The sequence below is a fragment of the Lissotriton helveticus genome, chromosome 2_1 (genome assembly GCF_964261635.1).
Source record: "Lissotriton helveticus chromosome 2_1, aLisHel1.1, whole genome shotgun sequence".
Classification (NCBI taxonomy): Eukaryota; Metazoa; Chordata; class Amphibia; order Caudata; family Salamandridae; genus Lissotriton; species Lissotriton helveticus.
The window spans coordinates 1938585137-1938600009 of record NC_136059.1 but is presented as its reverse complement, the minus strand read 5'-3'; the positions used below and the strand labels follow the sequence as shown (position 1 = coordinate 1938600009).

The window sequence follows — 14873 nt, the reverse complement described above, 5'->3', positions numbered from 1 at the left end:
TCACCCAGAGCAACGCCCCAAAACATCACGGCTGATGACCATCGCCAGGGTGAAACCCTCCCTGGGGAGAGTGCAGCGACAACCCCGGCTGGGGTTGCAACATCCCCGTGTGCCCGCAGCCAACGATACAACCTGCGTTCGAACCCGAGGCCCAGCCAGAAACTGAGAGACTTTGTCTGGACTTCCCCTTGAGCAGAAAACTCCTGAGGTGTCTGCAAGAACAGATCTAAATTGAAGGAGGGATGTGGAGAGCCACTCGGGCTCTCCTATACTTTGTATCGACCACCAAGCACGCATCCACGCATACCCCAGGGCGGGCTCGCGCCGGGGTATAAATAAAGAAAGCGGAAGACCGCTCGGGGTCTTTCCGGCTATCCCTTCACTGTGGTCTGTGTGTAATTATTAGGTGTCACACCACCACGTGTCAGGCCCCGACCCGACACACCACACCACCAACTCTTAACCTTTACTCGCATTGCCCCTCTATGCGCGTCCCTTCCCTCTCCTTGTTCCTCTGACCCATTGCCGAGCAGGACCCAAGCTGATCTCCAGATGGTGACCCTCCCTCCCCTTGCGCCTCACTCTCCATACTACCAGCCCCTACCGCCCCCCCCCGCCCCGTGCCCTTCACTCGCCTGTTGCACCCTCTGCGTTAAAGGACTGTAACTCGCCCCACCTCTGGACTTGCATACAGCTATTGAGACAACCCTTTCAGGGATTCTCTGATATCCTCGCCTGTCCAGCGGATTTTCACCACAGTTAGTACGATGCCAACAAGAACACCTCTGCCCACTGTGCACGAGCGGGACACGGAAAATGTGAGTATTCTGTGGGGAACTTGTTATTAGTGAGCCATCCGTCCTTGAAAATAGCTTGGGTGACTTAGGATATGGTATATTGAGATTAGTAGCGCTCTAACGAGGCTGTTCTGGAAATTCTGGCATAGTTTGAGCTTCATTTAATCAGCGCTGGACGTGAAGAACATTTTGTAGTTTCCTGCTTGAATTGGTTATGTTATTTATTGATTGCACATGAGTATCTGTCAATTGAAATGATAATTTGATAGCAGTCCTCCTGAGTGCCTTAAATGACCTGAGCCAGTGCACTTTCATCTTTTGTAACCTGGGCATGCCGCTGTTTTGTGTATACACCCTCCAGTGTAACCTGAGCAAGCCATGACACAGTGTATGTCTAACCTATACTTCCTGGGTCTGAGTATGATTATTTCTTTTTAAGGTAAGTTGTCCTGATCTTGCATGCGTGCAGTGTGCACTCTACTCTCCTGTGTATTGTGATCACGTTTGTCTTGTCCATGCATCTTCCTGTTATGTATAAGTTGCATGGAAAAGTAAGTCTGTCCTATCGTTCTAGCATGCTCAGTAGTATGCCTCAATATCTGGGAGGCTGTCCCCCTGGCTGTGCTTGCTCTCCTGCCCCCTGGCTGTGCTTGCTCTCCTGCCCCCGGCTGTGCTTGCTCTCCTGCCCCCTGGCTGTGCTGGCTCTCCTGCCCCCTGGCTGTGCTTGCTCCCCTGCCCCCTCGCTGTGCTTGCTCCCCTGCCCCCTGGCTGTGCTTGCTCCCCTGCACCCTGGCTGTGCTTGCTCCCCTGCACCCTGGCTGTGCTTGCTTCCCTGCACCCTCGTTGTGCTTGCTTCCCTGCACCCTCGCTGTGCTTGCTCCCCTGCCCCCTGGCTGTGCTTGCTCTCCTGCCCCCTGGCTGTGCTTGCTTCCCTTCCCCCTCGCTGTGCTTGCTTCCCTGCCCCCTCGCTGTGCTTGCTTCCCTGCCCCCTCGCTGTGCTTGCTCTCCTGTGTGTGTGTGTGTGTGTGGCTCTGTGTGGGGGTAAATGCAATATGTCATGCATTTGCGAGCGATTAAGCTATTGGCATTGTAAATGACAATGCCATTTATTTAACGATTAAGCTATTGGCAATGTAAATGACAATGCCATTTAGTTATAATTAAAAAAAAAAAAAATGCCATGAGCAATGCCAATAGCTCTACCTTTAATAATGCCGAGACCATTGCATTGTAAATGCTTGTTTTCTTTTTACATGGGAAAATTCACTCTTTTGCCTCTTGCTAGTCTGAATGACGGAACGTGACACTTTAATAACAGAGTGTTTTTTTGTGCACCTGAAGTTCCAGTCTGTATTAAAGTTTACTTAGCTTGTAGGTACTCTCGATCAATATTTTCATGTTTAAACCTTTAAATTAATATTCACCTTAGATTTTGTGTACGAACTGGGTACAACTGTCTGTGTGGAGGTTTTTCAGAGTTTTATTTTTGCTACACCTTCTGGAATTCCGATTCCCTTGCGCTTCTCCTTTTTTTCCGCCGACTCTCCATCCATAACAATATTGAGTTATTAAATGCTGTGAGAAAATGAGTCTCCAACCCTCTCCACTCATTTTCACCAACAGTGGCTGCTGGGAGATGTATACTGAGGGGCTGTGGCTCAAAAAACAAGATCACTTCTTCCTTCCAGTATACACATCTGAAAGGTTATCAGATAATGCTGGTTTTATGAGGAGAGTCATAGTTTGCAACTGAACCCTAGAAGGTAGCACTGATTTGACCTCTTTTAAGAGGTAAACCCCTTTAGGAGATTCTTGTGAAGTGCTTGATTCTCATTTACAGACACCAAGGCCGCTGAAATGCCTCGAATAGTGCCCTGTATCAAGAGAAGGGTTTCTGACATTATGGACACAGGTGCAAATGTAATGCTTAATCATGTTGAAGAAAAAGTTCCTTTCCCAATTGACTTTGCAATCCTCATGACAGGTAGACCCTTTTCCCAATCACATGTCCCATCTGTCAGGCCAATCAGCCTCTTGTAAGGTAGTATCTCAGAATGATCTGTTAAAGCTCTTAGGATTTCACTACATTTTAATAGTCCATGATGTCCTTCCTTTAATTGAGGTGAATTAAAATGCTTAGCGCCAAATCTAGTTCACTAATGAAGTAGTAACTTGGTTTGTTTTAGGTTGCAACTAGCTTTGGGATTCTCAGTATGTTAAATCAGATTGTTCCATGTTTTTCATTTGACATCTCTTCTTAGATCTCTCATCACGCAGTAGCAAGATTTACATTTTTCCTCTGGACTGTGGCCGTATTTCATCCGCACACAGTAACCCGGCATCTGTCCACTGATAAAAACAGAGCGCAAAAAGCAGAGAACAGCATCTCCTTCAGATTAGTAATTCAACATGAGAAAAAATAGGCTTTTTGCTACCATACCATTTCAAAGCATGCAAGTTATTTTTCTCTTTTCCTACTTTTAACCATTTTTCAATAGAAAAGGAGGCCTACATTTCCTAACCTCTTTAGGTGGCAGTGTGAGCCAAAACCTGTACTCAATTCATATTCTGTTATTGCTGAACGTTTTTCATTTGTCAACCAAATGTCAAAAGTGAATTTTAGATGAGACATGTTGACAGTTTTCTAGATGTTGCATTTATTTACTTACCGACAACTCTTGTGTTGTAGTAATCTGGAAGCATCCTCTCGCATAAGGCAACAAGCAGCCAGAACGCCTCCTCCTCTTTGGCATAGAGAAGCAAAACCGATGTAACAATGTTCATGGCCTATAAAGAAAGACCAGACGTATTCACGTATACAATATTGACATTTCATATTAAGTGAAGCAGGTAAGATTGTGAGTGTAAGTGCCAATGTTTGGAAGAACGTGTTCATCTCCATGAATACTAACAGTAGAACACACTCACACTTGGGCGAATTTGTGTTTTTCAACCCAGGGTACCCATTTAACACAGACCTATGGTATTTAAGTGCATACAGGAAAGTCCCTTTAGCAAAAACACAACATATACTTGTTCACAAATAGAGGGCAGTATTTTGTTATCATATGCAGTATTCACCTGATTCATAACAAATTGGGGTGAACTTACCAACGCTTGGTGAGACAAGAATAGATTCAATGAAATCATTACAGTAGAAAAAGGGTTACGTTCGACTTTCTGGAATAAGTATTGGTTCTTATGCTCACGGGCCAGATTTCATTTTTATCAGGAATGGGAACTGACGCAAGAGCAAATCATAACATTCAGGCAGTTGTCCTCATGTTGAGAAGTAATGGATTTTAGATGTGTTCTTAAATAAATATATATATATATATATATATATATATATATATATATATATATATATATATATATATATATATATCAGAAAGTATTTTATCAGCTCTATGCTTAACAACGGGATCTTCAAGCCTCACATGTTGATAGGGATTTCCATTGCCTATGTGTGCACTGCCTGCCCTATTTTCGGTCACATCCACACCCCCATCTGCATCCCATCCACAAATGTCAGATTAGTGGGGGGTTTAAATACATTGACATAAAATTGCATTTGCACCAAACGCAGAACCTCACCCGAAGCATTATAGAAAGCTTGCGGAGAAAGAACCATTACACAATTGACTTCATAGACCAGAAATGCCCGTGGAAAAAGCGACCCTGAAATAAGGAGTCTATGCTTTTTATTAGTTATTAGACTCCAATTGATACACTGGAACGCAAAATGCAGTGACATATTAAAATGTTGGAGATGGTGTAGAGTACCTTACATCTAGTGATGAACACATTTTGACCATGCTTTGTGATGGGGGCAGAGGTAATGAGAAAGAATGACCATATATTTGTTAATATATAATAATCACTCATCATCATGCTATTACTTAAAGAAGCTAAACAGTTGTGTAATGGCCTACTTTACCTATGTCCAGACAATATATGTTGTGTCTTCCATTTTATCAATAGCAGATGCTTCTCCAGTCATCATTACTATTGACATGAAGTTGTGTACATTTATTCAATGACAGTGCATGCTTCACTTGGCTTTGGTTTACCCACTACAATTAAACTAGAATTAAATAATCCACTACTTGAATAATCCTCTTGATTTCCATAGAGCTGAGAATGGACAATTATGCCTACCATCGCAGGTGGAAGATGAGTATGTCAATAGCATACAAGTAGCAACCCCATTGGAAAGGGAACATTGGCCAATACATCTTTAGATTTCAAAAATCTTTATTGGATTGTATAGCAGTAAAAGCAAAAACAAAACAGTACATGTAGGTGAAAATACATCACTCCATGTTTGGAAATGGGATACAAAAATGTATTATGGTTTGCCGTGACAGTCCCATACAAATAATACATATATTCTGTAATAGTGAATTAGTCCATGGAGTCTGGCGCGTTTTTGTGTATGATCATAATGTGTCATTGAAAAGGATTCCATAAAAATAAACATTACATAATACACAGCATAGTACAACATAAAACAACAAATGAAATAAATAAATAAATAGAAAGCAGGAAAGTAATAATAATATAAGTGACCTCCCATGGGTGCATATCGCTAAGCAAATTCCTGAAAAGAGAACAATGCTGGATCATAACTGCAGCTTGCACTAGACAGGTTGGAGACTGGATACCATAGAGGTGTTGTAAACTGGGTTTCTTTTACTTCTTTTTTTTTTTTTTTTTTTTTTAAAACCTTTATTTGAGCAAGCAGAAATGTACAAGGATGGGCCTACAACCACACGGGCCAGCCGCTAAAAAGGAGGAGACACATATCACATATGCCCGCAGTGGTAACCGTCAATCAACAATGCAATACTCCACTTTATATACAGGACCAAAACAGGTTTTATATATATGAAAGAACAAACATACAGAAAGGCGAGAGTGTATCACTGAAGGTCAGCTCAAGGGACGCAAGGGGGGGGACAGCAGCGGAAGTGCAGTAGTAATATCCTAAGCACTAAGGAGTATGGAGTGGGGGGGGGGGGGGGAGGGGGGCAGAGATCAGGAAGAAGAAGGGGGGAAGAGCCGGAGACACCAGCTCAGTCCCTATATAAAGATTCCGGGAACGCTAGCCTAAGGAGATAGGGTAATCTCGATAGTGTCCACAAGGGGAGGAGTACAAATGTCGCCACGGTATTCGTTCCATTGACCCCACACCTTCACCCATGCCCTGGGTCTACCCCTGGCCACATAGACAGTTTTCTCACGGAACATGGACCAATCCATATTATCCTCCCATTGCGAGAGGGCAGGGGGCCTGGAGGCCCCCCAGAGTTGCGCAATATCTCGCTTCGCAATCATATAGCCCAGGGTAGCCCATCTAGTCTGTGCCACCGAATAGTCCGTGGGCTCCCAAACATTCAAAAGACAGCGACGAGATTCCGGTCGCAAGGATATCCCTGTCACCACAGTCATCAGATCAAGCACGGCCACCCAATAAGCAGTCACCATCGGGCATTCCCAAAGAATATGCAGGAAAGTAGCACGCAAACCACATCCACGCTTACACAGTCCATCGGAGGAAAAGCCCATCACCACCAGTCGCGGTCCCGTCACGTACACCCGATGAAGGATCTTCAATTGGACCAGACGGAGTCGAGCCGGTATAGCCACCTCCTTCGGAGAGGAGAGGGCCGATTGCCAATCCTCATCATCAAGTTCCAACCCATCTCCCATCCACTGTTCCCGAAGTCGGGCCAATAGGTCAGTCCGATTGTTAATCAACTTTTTATAGATCAGGGAGATAGTGCTATCAGGAAGATGTTCGTCAAGGATACGGTCTTCAAGTGGGGAAGAGTCAGGCGGAATCTCACCAGGAGCAAACACCGAAACCAAAGCGTGCCTGACCTGTAAATAACGAAAGAATTCCCGACTACTCAGGCCGTAGTCAGCCTGGAGGTCCTGAAACGGGCGCACAGAACCCTTAGAATATACATCCCCCACTTTAGAGATCCCAATCAAGTCCCAACGGTCAAAACCCTTGGAAGACCAAAGACCGCCCAGACGTTCCGAAGCATAAAGCGGCGTCGCCAACGTCAAGCGATCCTCCCAGCCCAGGCTCACATTCGCAGCACGCCACACTGTCAAAGCAGTCAAAGTAGGTCCCACAAGATGGCGCCCAGCGGAGCGGGAATAGAGCACTCTATTAAAGTCACCTCCCGGAAGCTGAAGTTTATCCATCTCAAACGCCGGATTACGACCCGGAGAGAACATAGCGCGATTAATAGCGGACAGATGGGAAGCCCAGTAGTATCTCTTAATATCGGGGAGCGCCATGCCCCCATCGTACCACGGGATGGAAAGTTTCGCGAGAGCAATGCGCGGTCGCCCATCCCAAATAAGTTGCCTCTGAAGGCTCTCAATCTCCCGAAAATAGGTCTTGGGGATAGGATCATAATAATTCTGGAGAGCGTAGAGAAACCGCGGTAGGGACATCATCTTAAACAGGGCCGCCCGACCCAGTGGAGACAGGGGAAGTTTGCGCCAGCGGGCAACGTCCAAACGGAGCCTAAGCAACGGGGGAAGGAGATTACGATCAAAACGAAGGGACGGATCCAAGGTAACGAAAACCCCCAAGTATTTGAAACCATCCCGGACCACCTGAAGAGGAAGTCTACTCGGTAACGGAGGCAAGATACCAGATAAAACGTATACACAGGATTTAGACCAGTTGATGACGAGGCCTGAGTTAGCGCCAAAGGACGCAAGGACGTCAAATAAAACAGATAAAGACTTGCGAGGAGAAGTAAGATACAAGAGGATGTCGTCCGCATAAAGCGAGACGCGATCTTCGAAGTCCGGGGCCCAACGAATACCTTTAAGGGACGGTTCCCAACGGAGCCAGGCCGCCAACGGTTCAAGAGCGAGCGCGAACAAGAGAGGGGACAAGGGGCAACCCTGACGGGTACCCCTGCCCAAGGAGAAGGGGGCAGACACTCTACCGTTCACTACAACTTGCGCCAGAGGTTCCGCGTACAACAGCCTAACCCAGCTAATAAACTCGCGCCCGAATCCAAATTTCTCAAGTGTTGCCCATAAATAGGGCCACTCCACAGTGTCAAAGGCCATCGAGGCATCCAGGGACGCCAAAATGGCCGGTTCAGTCAAAAGCCCCGCCCTCGCCAGCGCGCCGTGGAGGCGACGTAAATTCAGAGCAGTGTTGCGATGCGGGATAAAGCCAGATTGATCCGGATGGACCAACTCCCCAAGAACCGAAAGGAGACGGGTCGCCAAAAGTTTAGCCAACACCTTAGGTTCAACATTTAATAGGGATATGGGCCTATACGAGGAACAAAGGTCACGCGGTTTACCCTCTTTGGGAATGACGACGATTGTCGCCAGACGCTGATCATAAGGAAGTATGTTCCGCTCACGAGATTCTAGAAACATGGCGCGGAGATACGGCGCCACCTTATCGGGGCGTAACTTGTACAACTCGATAGGCAAACCGTTCGGGCCCAGTGCTTTGCCCGAACGGAGCGATCGAACTGCATTGGCTATCTCATCATTCGTAAAAGGGGAGTCCAAAGCAATACGGTCCAAGTCGGTGACACAGGGCAAAGAGATATCACGCAAAAGAAGGCGGGAGTCAGCAACATCCCTCACAGACACGGGAGCATATACCACACGGAAATATTCCGCGAAACGATCAACAATGGCGGTCGGATCAATCACATTCTCACCACTCGCAGACTGAATCACGGGCACCACACGATTAACTCTTTCTTTCTTGTCCAACCACGCTAGGAGTTTGCCCGCCTTGTCACCCATATCGTACAATCTGCCCTGCTGTTCACGAAACATCACCCTCGCAGCGTCAGTGACCAGAGATTTATATGCAAACTGTTTTAGACCCAGGGCATGGAGTTTCTCAGGCGTGACACCAGATTCCAACTCGTCCTCCAAAGCAGAGATCTCCCCCTCAAGGTCCACCACCTCCTTCCTCCCTGCCCTCTTAGCTTCAACAATCAAGGAAAGGGCCTGACCACGAATCACCGTTTTAAAGGCTTCCCACAGGGACACAGCCGAAGAGACCGACCCCTCATTTTCCAGGAAATATGCATCCATGGACTTGAGCAAGAGGGTACGAGTCTCAGGGGAGGAAAGATACCAAGGGTTAATGGGAGCCACTCGGCCCGCCGCCTCTACCCCAACCTCAAAACGAAGCCAGAGCGGCGAGTGATCAGAAATACCCCTCGGCAAATGTAAAATCTCGCGAACCGCCGATGATTGGGCTGCGGGCATCAGGAAATAATCCAGCCGGGACAGACTGCCATGGGCCCCAGAATGGAAGGTGTATTGGAGCTGAGTAGGATGCAACAGTCGCCAGCAGTCCACAAGGCCAAAGGTATCTAAAAACCCACCCAACCACTGCTGAGCCTGCGGGGTATCCCTAGGGGGATAGCGATCGTGAAGGCCGGAGAGCACCGAATTAAAATCACCGGCAAGGAAGAGAGAGCTATCAGGGAGATCTAACAAAACACGGCCCAAGTCAGTAAAAGTAGAGGCCTGCAAACCCGGGGGAACATAAACATTGAAAAGAGATAGGGTGCGGCCTTCATATCTACCCACCAGGACAGTATATCTCCCACGGTCATCATGAATCACCTCATCGATAGCCAGGGGGAGGGAGGTTCGAACAAGAATACCCACACCCCTAGATCCGGAGGTAAACCCGGAGTGCGCCACAAGGCGGTAGCCCCATCTATTCATTGCATAACAAACATTACCAATCAAATGGGTTTCTTGCATGAAAACAATGTCCGGTGACAAACGTCGTATACATTTTAAGACCACACTGCGCTTAATACGATCTCCCAGGCCATTAACGTTCCAGGAAAGAAATTTCAACCCTCTACCCCCCATCCCAACCGCCCGATCCAAAACCCCTCGTCCATGAGCTAGACATCAGAAACAGCAGCAAACACAGGAGCAACTCGCCTTGAAAACAACACACAAAAAAGAAAAAACTTCCCAACCCCCCACCCCCAACCTGAAGAGAAACACCCCCCACCCTGCACCCCTGCAAAAAGCTAAAGAGCCACCCCAACCTGCAGTGTGCCTGTCGCCCAAGAACCCCTATTCTACACAAAGACCCCGGAGGAGGAAAGGTCTCCGTTCCATCCACCCCCCGACCTCAGCAAGAACAAAAATAATAAACGAAAGACAGGGTGATCACAATGTAGAGGGACGCCGGCCAACACTCCTGAGAATGTATTCAAAATAAGAGATAAGAGCCGAACAGTTAGATCTCCACACCACCTTCGGCACCACCAGGGTGAGCGGCGGAGTCTGTCTCAGGAGGACGGTCAGGCAATGAGTCCAGCCAGTCATTAACAGCATCTGGCCGATCAAAGAAAAGGGTACGTTCATTGTATTCAACCCGGAGTCTAGTGGGAAAGAGCATGGCGTAACGTAGGCCCCGATCCCGGAGACGCTTCTTGGCACCACGAAACTCCATACGTTGTCTCTGAACCTGTTGGGAAAAGTCCGGGTAAAAGTTCACCGTAGCATTCTCAAAGGCCACCGGGCCCTTCACCCGCGAGGCCTGCAGGATAGCGTCCCGGTCTCTATAATGAAAAAGCTTCGCTACAATGGGTCTCGGCGGGGCTCCCGGCTTGACTTTGCCCCCTGGAACACGATGTGCACGTTCCACCGTGAAAAATTTTGTGAGACCAGAAGGGGCCAAATGGTTCAAGACCAGATCCTCAACCAGGAGATCCACCGAGTGGGGTTCAGGGTTTTCCGGTACACCAACCAGGCGAACATTGCAGCGACGCGCCCTATTTTCAAAGTCCTCCAGGCGACGGGTCATGAAGTCGTTCCCTCGACGGAGATTTCCAATCTCTGTTTGGAGCTCCGAGACGTCATTCGTAAGGCTAGAGGATTTAATATCCAGTGATTGTACCCTCTCATTCGTCTTGCCGAGATCAGCACGAATCAGATTCACCTCAATAGCCACGGTGTCAAGTTTGTGGGCCAAGGCCTCGTACTGCAGGCCGATGGATTCCCTCACGCCCGAGATGGCGCCCATGATATCCTGTAGGGAGGGCTCCGCCGACTCTTCCACAATTCGTTCGGACGCTATACCAGAACCAGGCAGGGCAGCTCCGGGGGACCCCTTAGAATGGGTATAACGGTCCATGACATTTGATTGAACTGGAGCCCCGCGCAGAGGTGTTTTCGTCTTGCGCGTCTCTCTGTCCCCTCTGCCCGCCATTTTGAAGATGCGTCACAGGACAAGCCACCAGGTTCGACGGGCCCGACACCCAAAGTACAGGATCAAAAGTACATAAAAAGGGGGCACAACTCGGGCAGAGGTTGCCAAGCCAGCAAATAGGTCACATGAAAGCCCAACAGCCGATCTGTCTCCAAGTCTCAGTCGCAACACGACATCCACGTCCGTGGCCCAAGTCGGAACGGAATCGAAACCGAAACTTAGGAAGGGGGGACCCACAAGGCCAGATCTCCTGCCGTTGTTGTTCAATTGCAGGACGGCTACAGTACCGCACCCCGTCCCGGGCGCACCTCCAGGGCGGAGCCCAAAAGTTCAGAGCACCATATCTCAGGAATACGAGATCCAAATCGATTTCTGAAAAGTGCCAGGGTAATCAGCCAAACGTCCCCTACACGAATTCTTGCAAGAAATCAGGATTCAGCCAGGATAAAATGTCGGGAGCGGCGAGGGTCCGGAGAGCGCTGTGCTCAAGCGGCCATCTCGGATGCCCGCCAAGCTCCTCCCCCTCTTTTACTTCTATAAATGTAATCATGAGCTCTTTAACGTGCACAATAAGGTCGAAGGATGCATCGCTTATGAGGGTTTAGTGTTAGCCATAAAGTTGTCTAGAGTGGACCAAATTGCTCTTGGTTTTACTTTCCTGGAGGTAGTCTGAAATGAAATCCTATTGGCACCCCCTAATGAAAGGATCTAGTTTCCCCAGGATTTTGATGTAATAGTAGCCATGTTTTTCCACTTGTTAAGCATTAGTATACATGCTCGTTTGAGTGAAAGATCCAATAAATATCTTCCTTCTTATTTAGATTTGAGTCTAATGGGCCTGTAATTAAGAATTTGTATTCCCTATGGGGATTCATTCGAAAGAGTGCACGACAAATTTGAATATATCATCCCAGTACTTTGTTAGGGATGGGCAGTGGAAGAACATATGTGAAAGGTTGCCACCGCCTTGGCTGCAGTTCCAACATGTGGGTGTTTCTCTTAGTTTATGTAGGTGGAGGGAGTCCAAAAGGTTCTATGGATCAGCATAAATTTAGTTTGAGGCAGGACTAGGATAATCTTGCGCAGAAAGGGGGAGTTTAGGATTTTGGTCCATTGTTTAGTGTTCTCAAGTGTAAGCCAATCCCTGGTCCTTTTTTCATGAGTGGGTTTTATGGGTTATGGGGATGTTGGGCTTAAATATTTATATTCTCTGGAGACCTCATGTCCTGGTTGGATTAGTGTACTAGCAAACTGAGGTATCAATGGTGTTTTATCAGTGTAAATAGTTTCTGGATGCGGGCTTTGAGTTTTAGAGAGTTATAGAAATCCAAATTAGGTAGGCAATATGTGTTGTAAGTTATCAAATGAGAGTGGGAGATTGTTTGAGCCTAATTGGTTAACTGTGAACATTTCTCGTGAGGCCCACTCCTCCCATTGGATCAGACAACCATCGAATTTCATGTTAGATGTACGTATTTTATTTTCTATAAAAGTCAATTGTTAGTAAGGCCTCTTTTGTGTCGTTTTTGATGTATTTTGAGCACAGCAGCGTTACTTTCCCCATCGAAATAAATGAAATAAGATGCCCGAAGGGAATGATTGATGTTTTAAGATCTAGCCATTCTGGCGTGTAGTCCCCCTCCGGGATAGCTAGAGGGTGCCTTTCTTGAATAAGAAAGCAGTTTGATAAGTTGTAAAGTTGGGTAAATTGACCCGTCCCAGGTTTTTGGATATCCTCAGTTTTTTAAATGAGATTCTAGGCTTCTTCCCTTGCCTGGGGAATTTGTTAATTAGGCTGTCTATTTTCTTCAAAACTTTTGTCAGAAAGGGTTTGTTGTAACATACTGATTAAATAACTTATGATTGGTGCAAATATAGTTTTCACAGTTTCTATCCTTCCCCACCATGTTAAGGGTTTTGGTGACCAGCCAGCTAGTAAGTCTGTTACTTTCTTGAGAGTCAGCGCTTTGTTGTGGCCGAGTGAATTGATGATATTGTTAGAGAAATCAAGACTGAGGTATCTGATATGATGTAGCTGCCAAGCCAGACTGGAGTCTCCCAATAGATCTTGGAGCCTATATTATTTAATAAGATAACCTCAGATTTATATTGTTGAGGGTGTACCTCGAGGTTTTGGCAAAATCGGCTATAGAATTCATTATTTGTGGGACAGGCTGGTCAGCTTCCTCCGTTACTATAAAAATAATGCAGCTATTTTATCTGTTGTTTTTCGAATTGGACACCTGTATTACTATTGTTGAGTCTAATGTTTGCTAGATGCGATTCAAGCACCAGGGGGAAGAAGGAAGGAGATAGTGGGCATCCTTGAATTGTGCCTTGGCTCAGGGAGAAGGCTTGAGAGAGGAAGCCACCGGTACAGACTCTGGCACTGGGATTAGAGTATAGGGCCATGACCATTTGGATAAAGGAAGTGCCAAGGTTAAATTTGCATAGCACTACAACAAGGTACTTCCAGTTCACTCTGTCAACTGGGTTTTCAGAGTCCAATGTGATAGCAACCATTGGCGTAGTTATAGTTTGAGCTTTGTCTATTACATGACAGAGCAGTCTAGTGTTGTCTCTGGAAAGGCGATTTTTAGGAAGCCCACTTGAGAGGAATGTATCAATTTAGGTATATATTGTTGGATTATGCTGGCAAGTATCTTAGCATAGATTTTACAATCAATATTGATCAGGGATATTGGCTCATAGCTCTTGGTTAATAGGGGTCTTTTCCTTCTTTTGGTATGTTTGGGATTATGCCATTAGCAGGTGTCTCCAAAATCAGTTGGCAGGGTATGCCCAGATGTGGGTCCCTTGCTCACTTTGCCACTGGATTCAATCTAGCCTGGCTGAAGAGGGTTGTTAGCCTGAAACTCGTCACAGGATGCTTGTTTCCGGTCCAGGGAAGACACTTGGCAGTTTGGACTGGACTGTTCCCGTGAGGCACAGGGTCGAGCCTGATTTGCATATAGCTGTGTCTGAACTGGGGTGGCAAAGTGAGCTAAAGAATAATGATGGATTCAATCCAGATCTGTGACTGGGAGCGAGTGTTTGAAAAGTTTCAGCACTCCGTCCATCATCTCCTTTTGTTTGCTCTGTACGCTCTAAGTTGGCAGGGTATGCCCAGACGTGGGTCCCTTACTTACTTTGCCACTGGTTCTCCTTGGGTTTGCTTCGTACCCAAAATCATGCCCATCTTGGCAAAGTGGGTGTATATTTTAAGAAGAGTATTGCAGAGTAATTCTCCAAATGTCTTGTAAAATAGGGCTGAGAAGCCGTCTGGGCCCTGAGCTTTACCAGTTTTTAGTTAATTAATTACCTTTGTCATCTCTTGGATAGAGCTGGGGGAATACAACGTTATCAAAATGTTTGCTTTCCACCTTCTATGGAGTCTAGGGCTCTCCATTTTTGTTTAAATCAGGTGACGCTTACCACAATGCTGACATTTCTTAATATTAAACAGCAAGGCACTGACCCCTGTTCAACCACCACTCAAGTCACATCAGTTGGCTTCCAGCTCAGAAAGAAAAGAAACAATCTAAGCTTTGCTAGATTTACACGTCTCCCTTTTCCAGATACTGTAATTGTGTAAATAAAATAATCTTGCCTTAGGAACTGCTAATCCTTCTCAGTTGGGCAAGGAGGTTAAAGCCCAGAACCAATTCCCTACAATCTTCTGAAGAACTTTCATTACTTCTTTATTGGTTCTTTCAACATTTTAAGAATTTGCAATCATGAGCTCAAAATAACATTGGCAGTTCTTTCATTTATTTTGTTTCGTTGAAGTGGAGACTGGATAGCTAGTAAACTGTGAT

General features: G+C 46.4%; 1 protein-coding gene across 1 annotated transcript in view; it reads right to left on the bottom strand.

Annotated features, from left to right (window-relative positions):
• Positions 1-14873, bottom strand: part of TBC1D9 (TBC1 domain family member 9) — a 295607-nt gene that overhangs the window by 82143 nt on the left and 198591 nt on the right. Inside the window, exon 11 of the mRNA XM_078676864.1 lies at positions 3467-3584. Coding sequence (XP_078532990.1) covers positions 3467-3584 — 118 coding nt within the window. The remainder of the gene's footprint in view (positions 1-3466; positions 3585-14873) is intronic.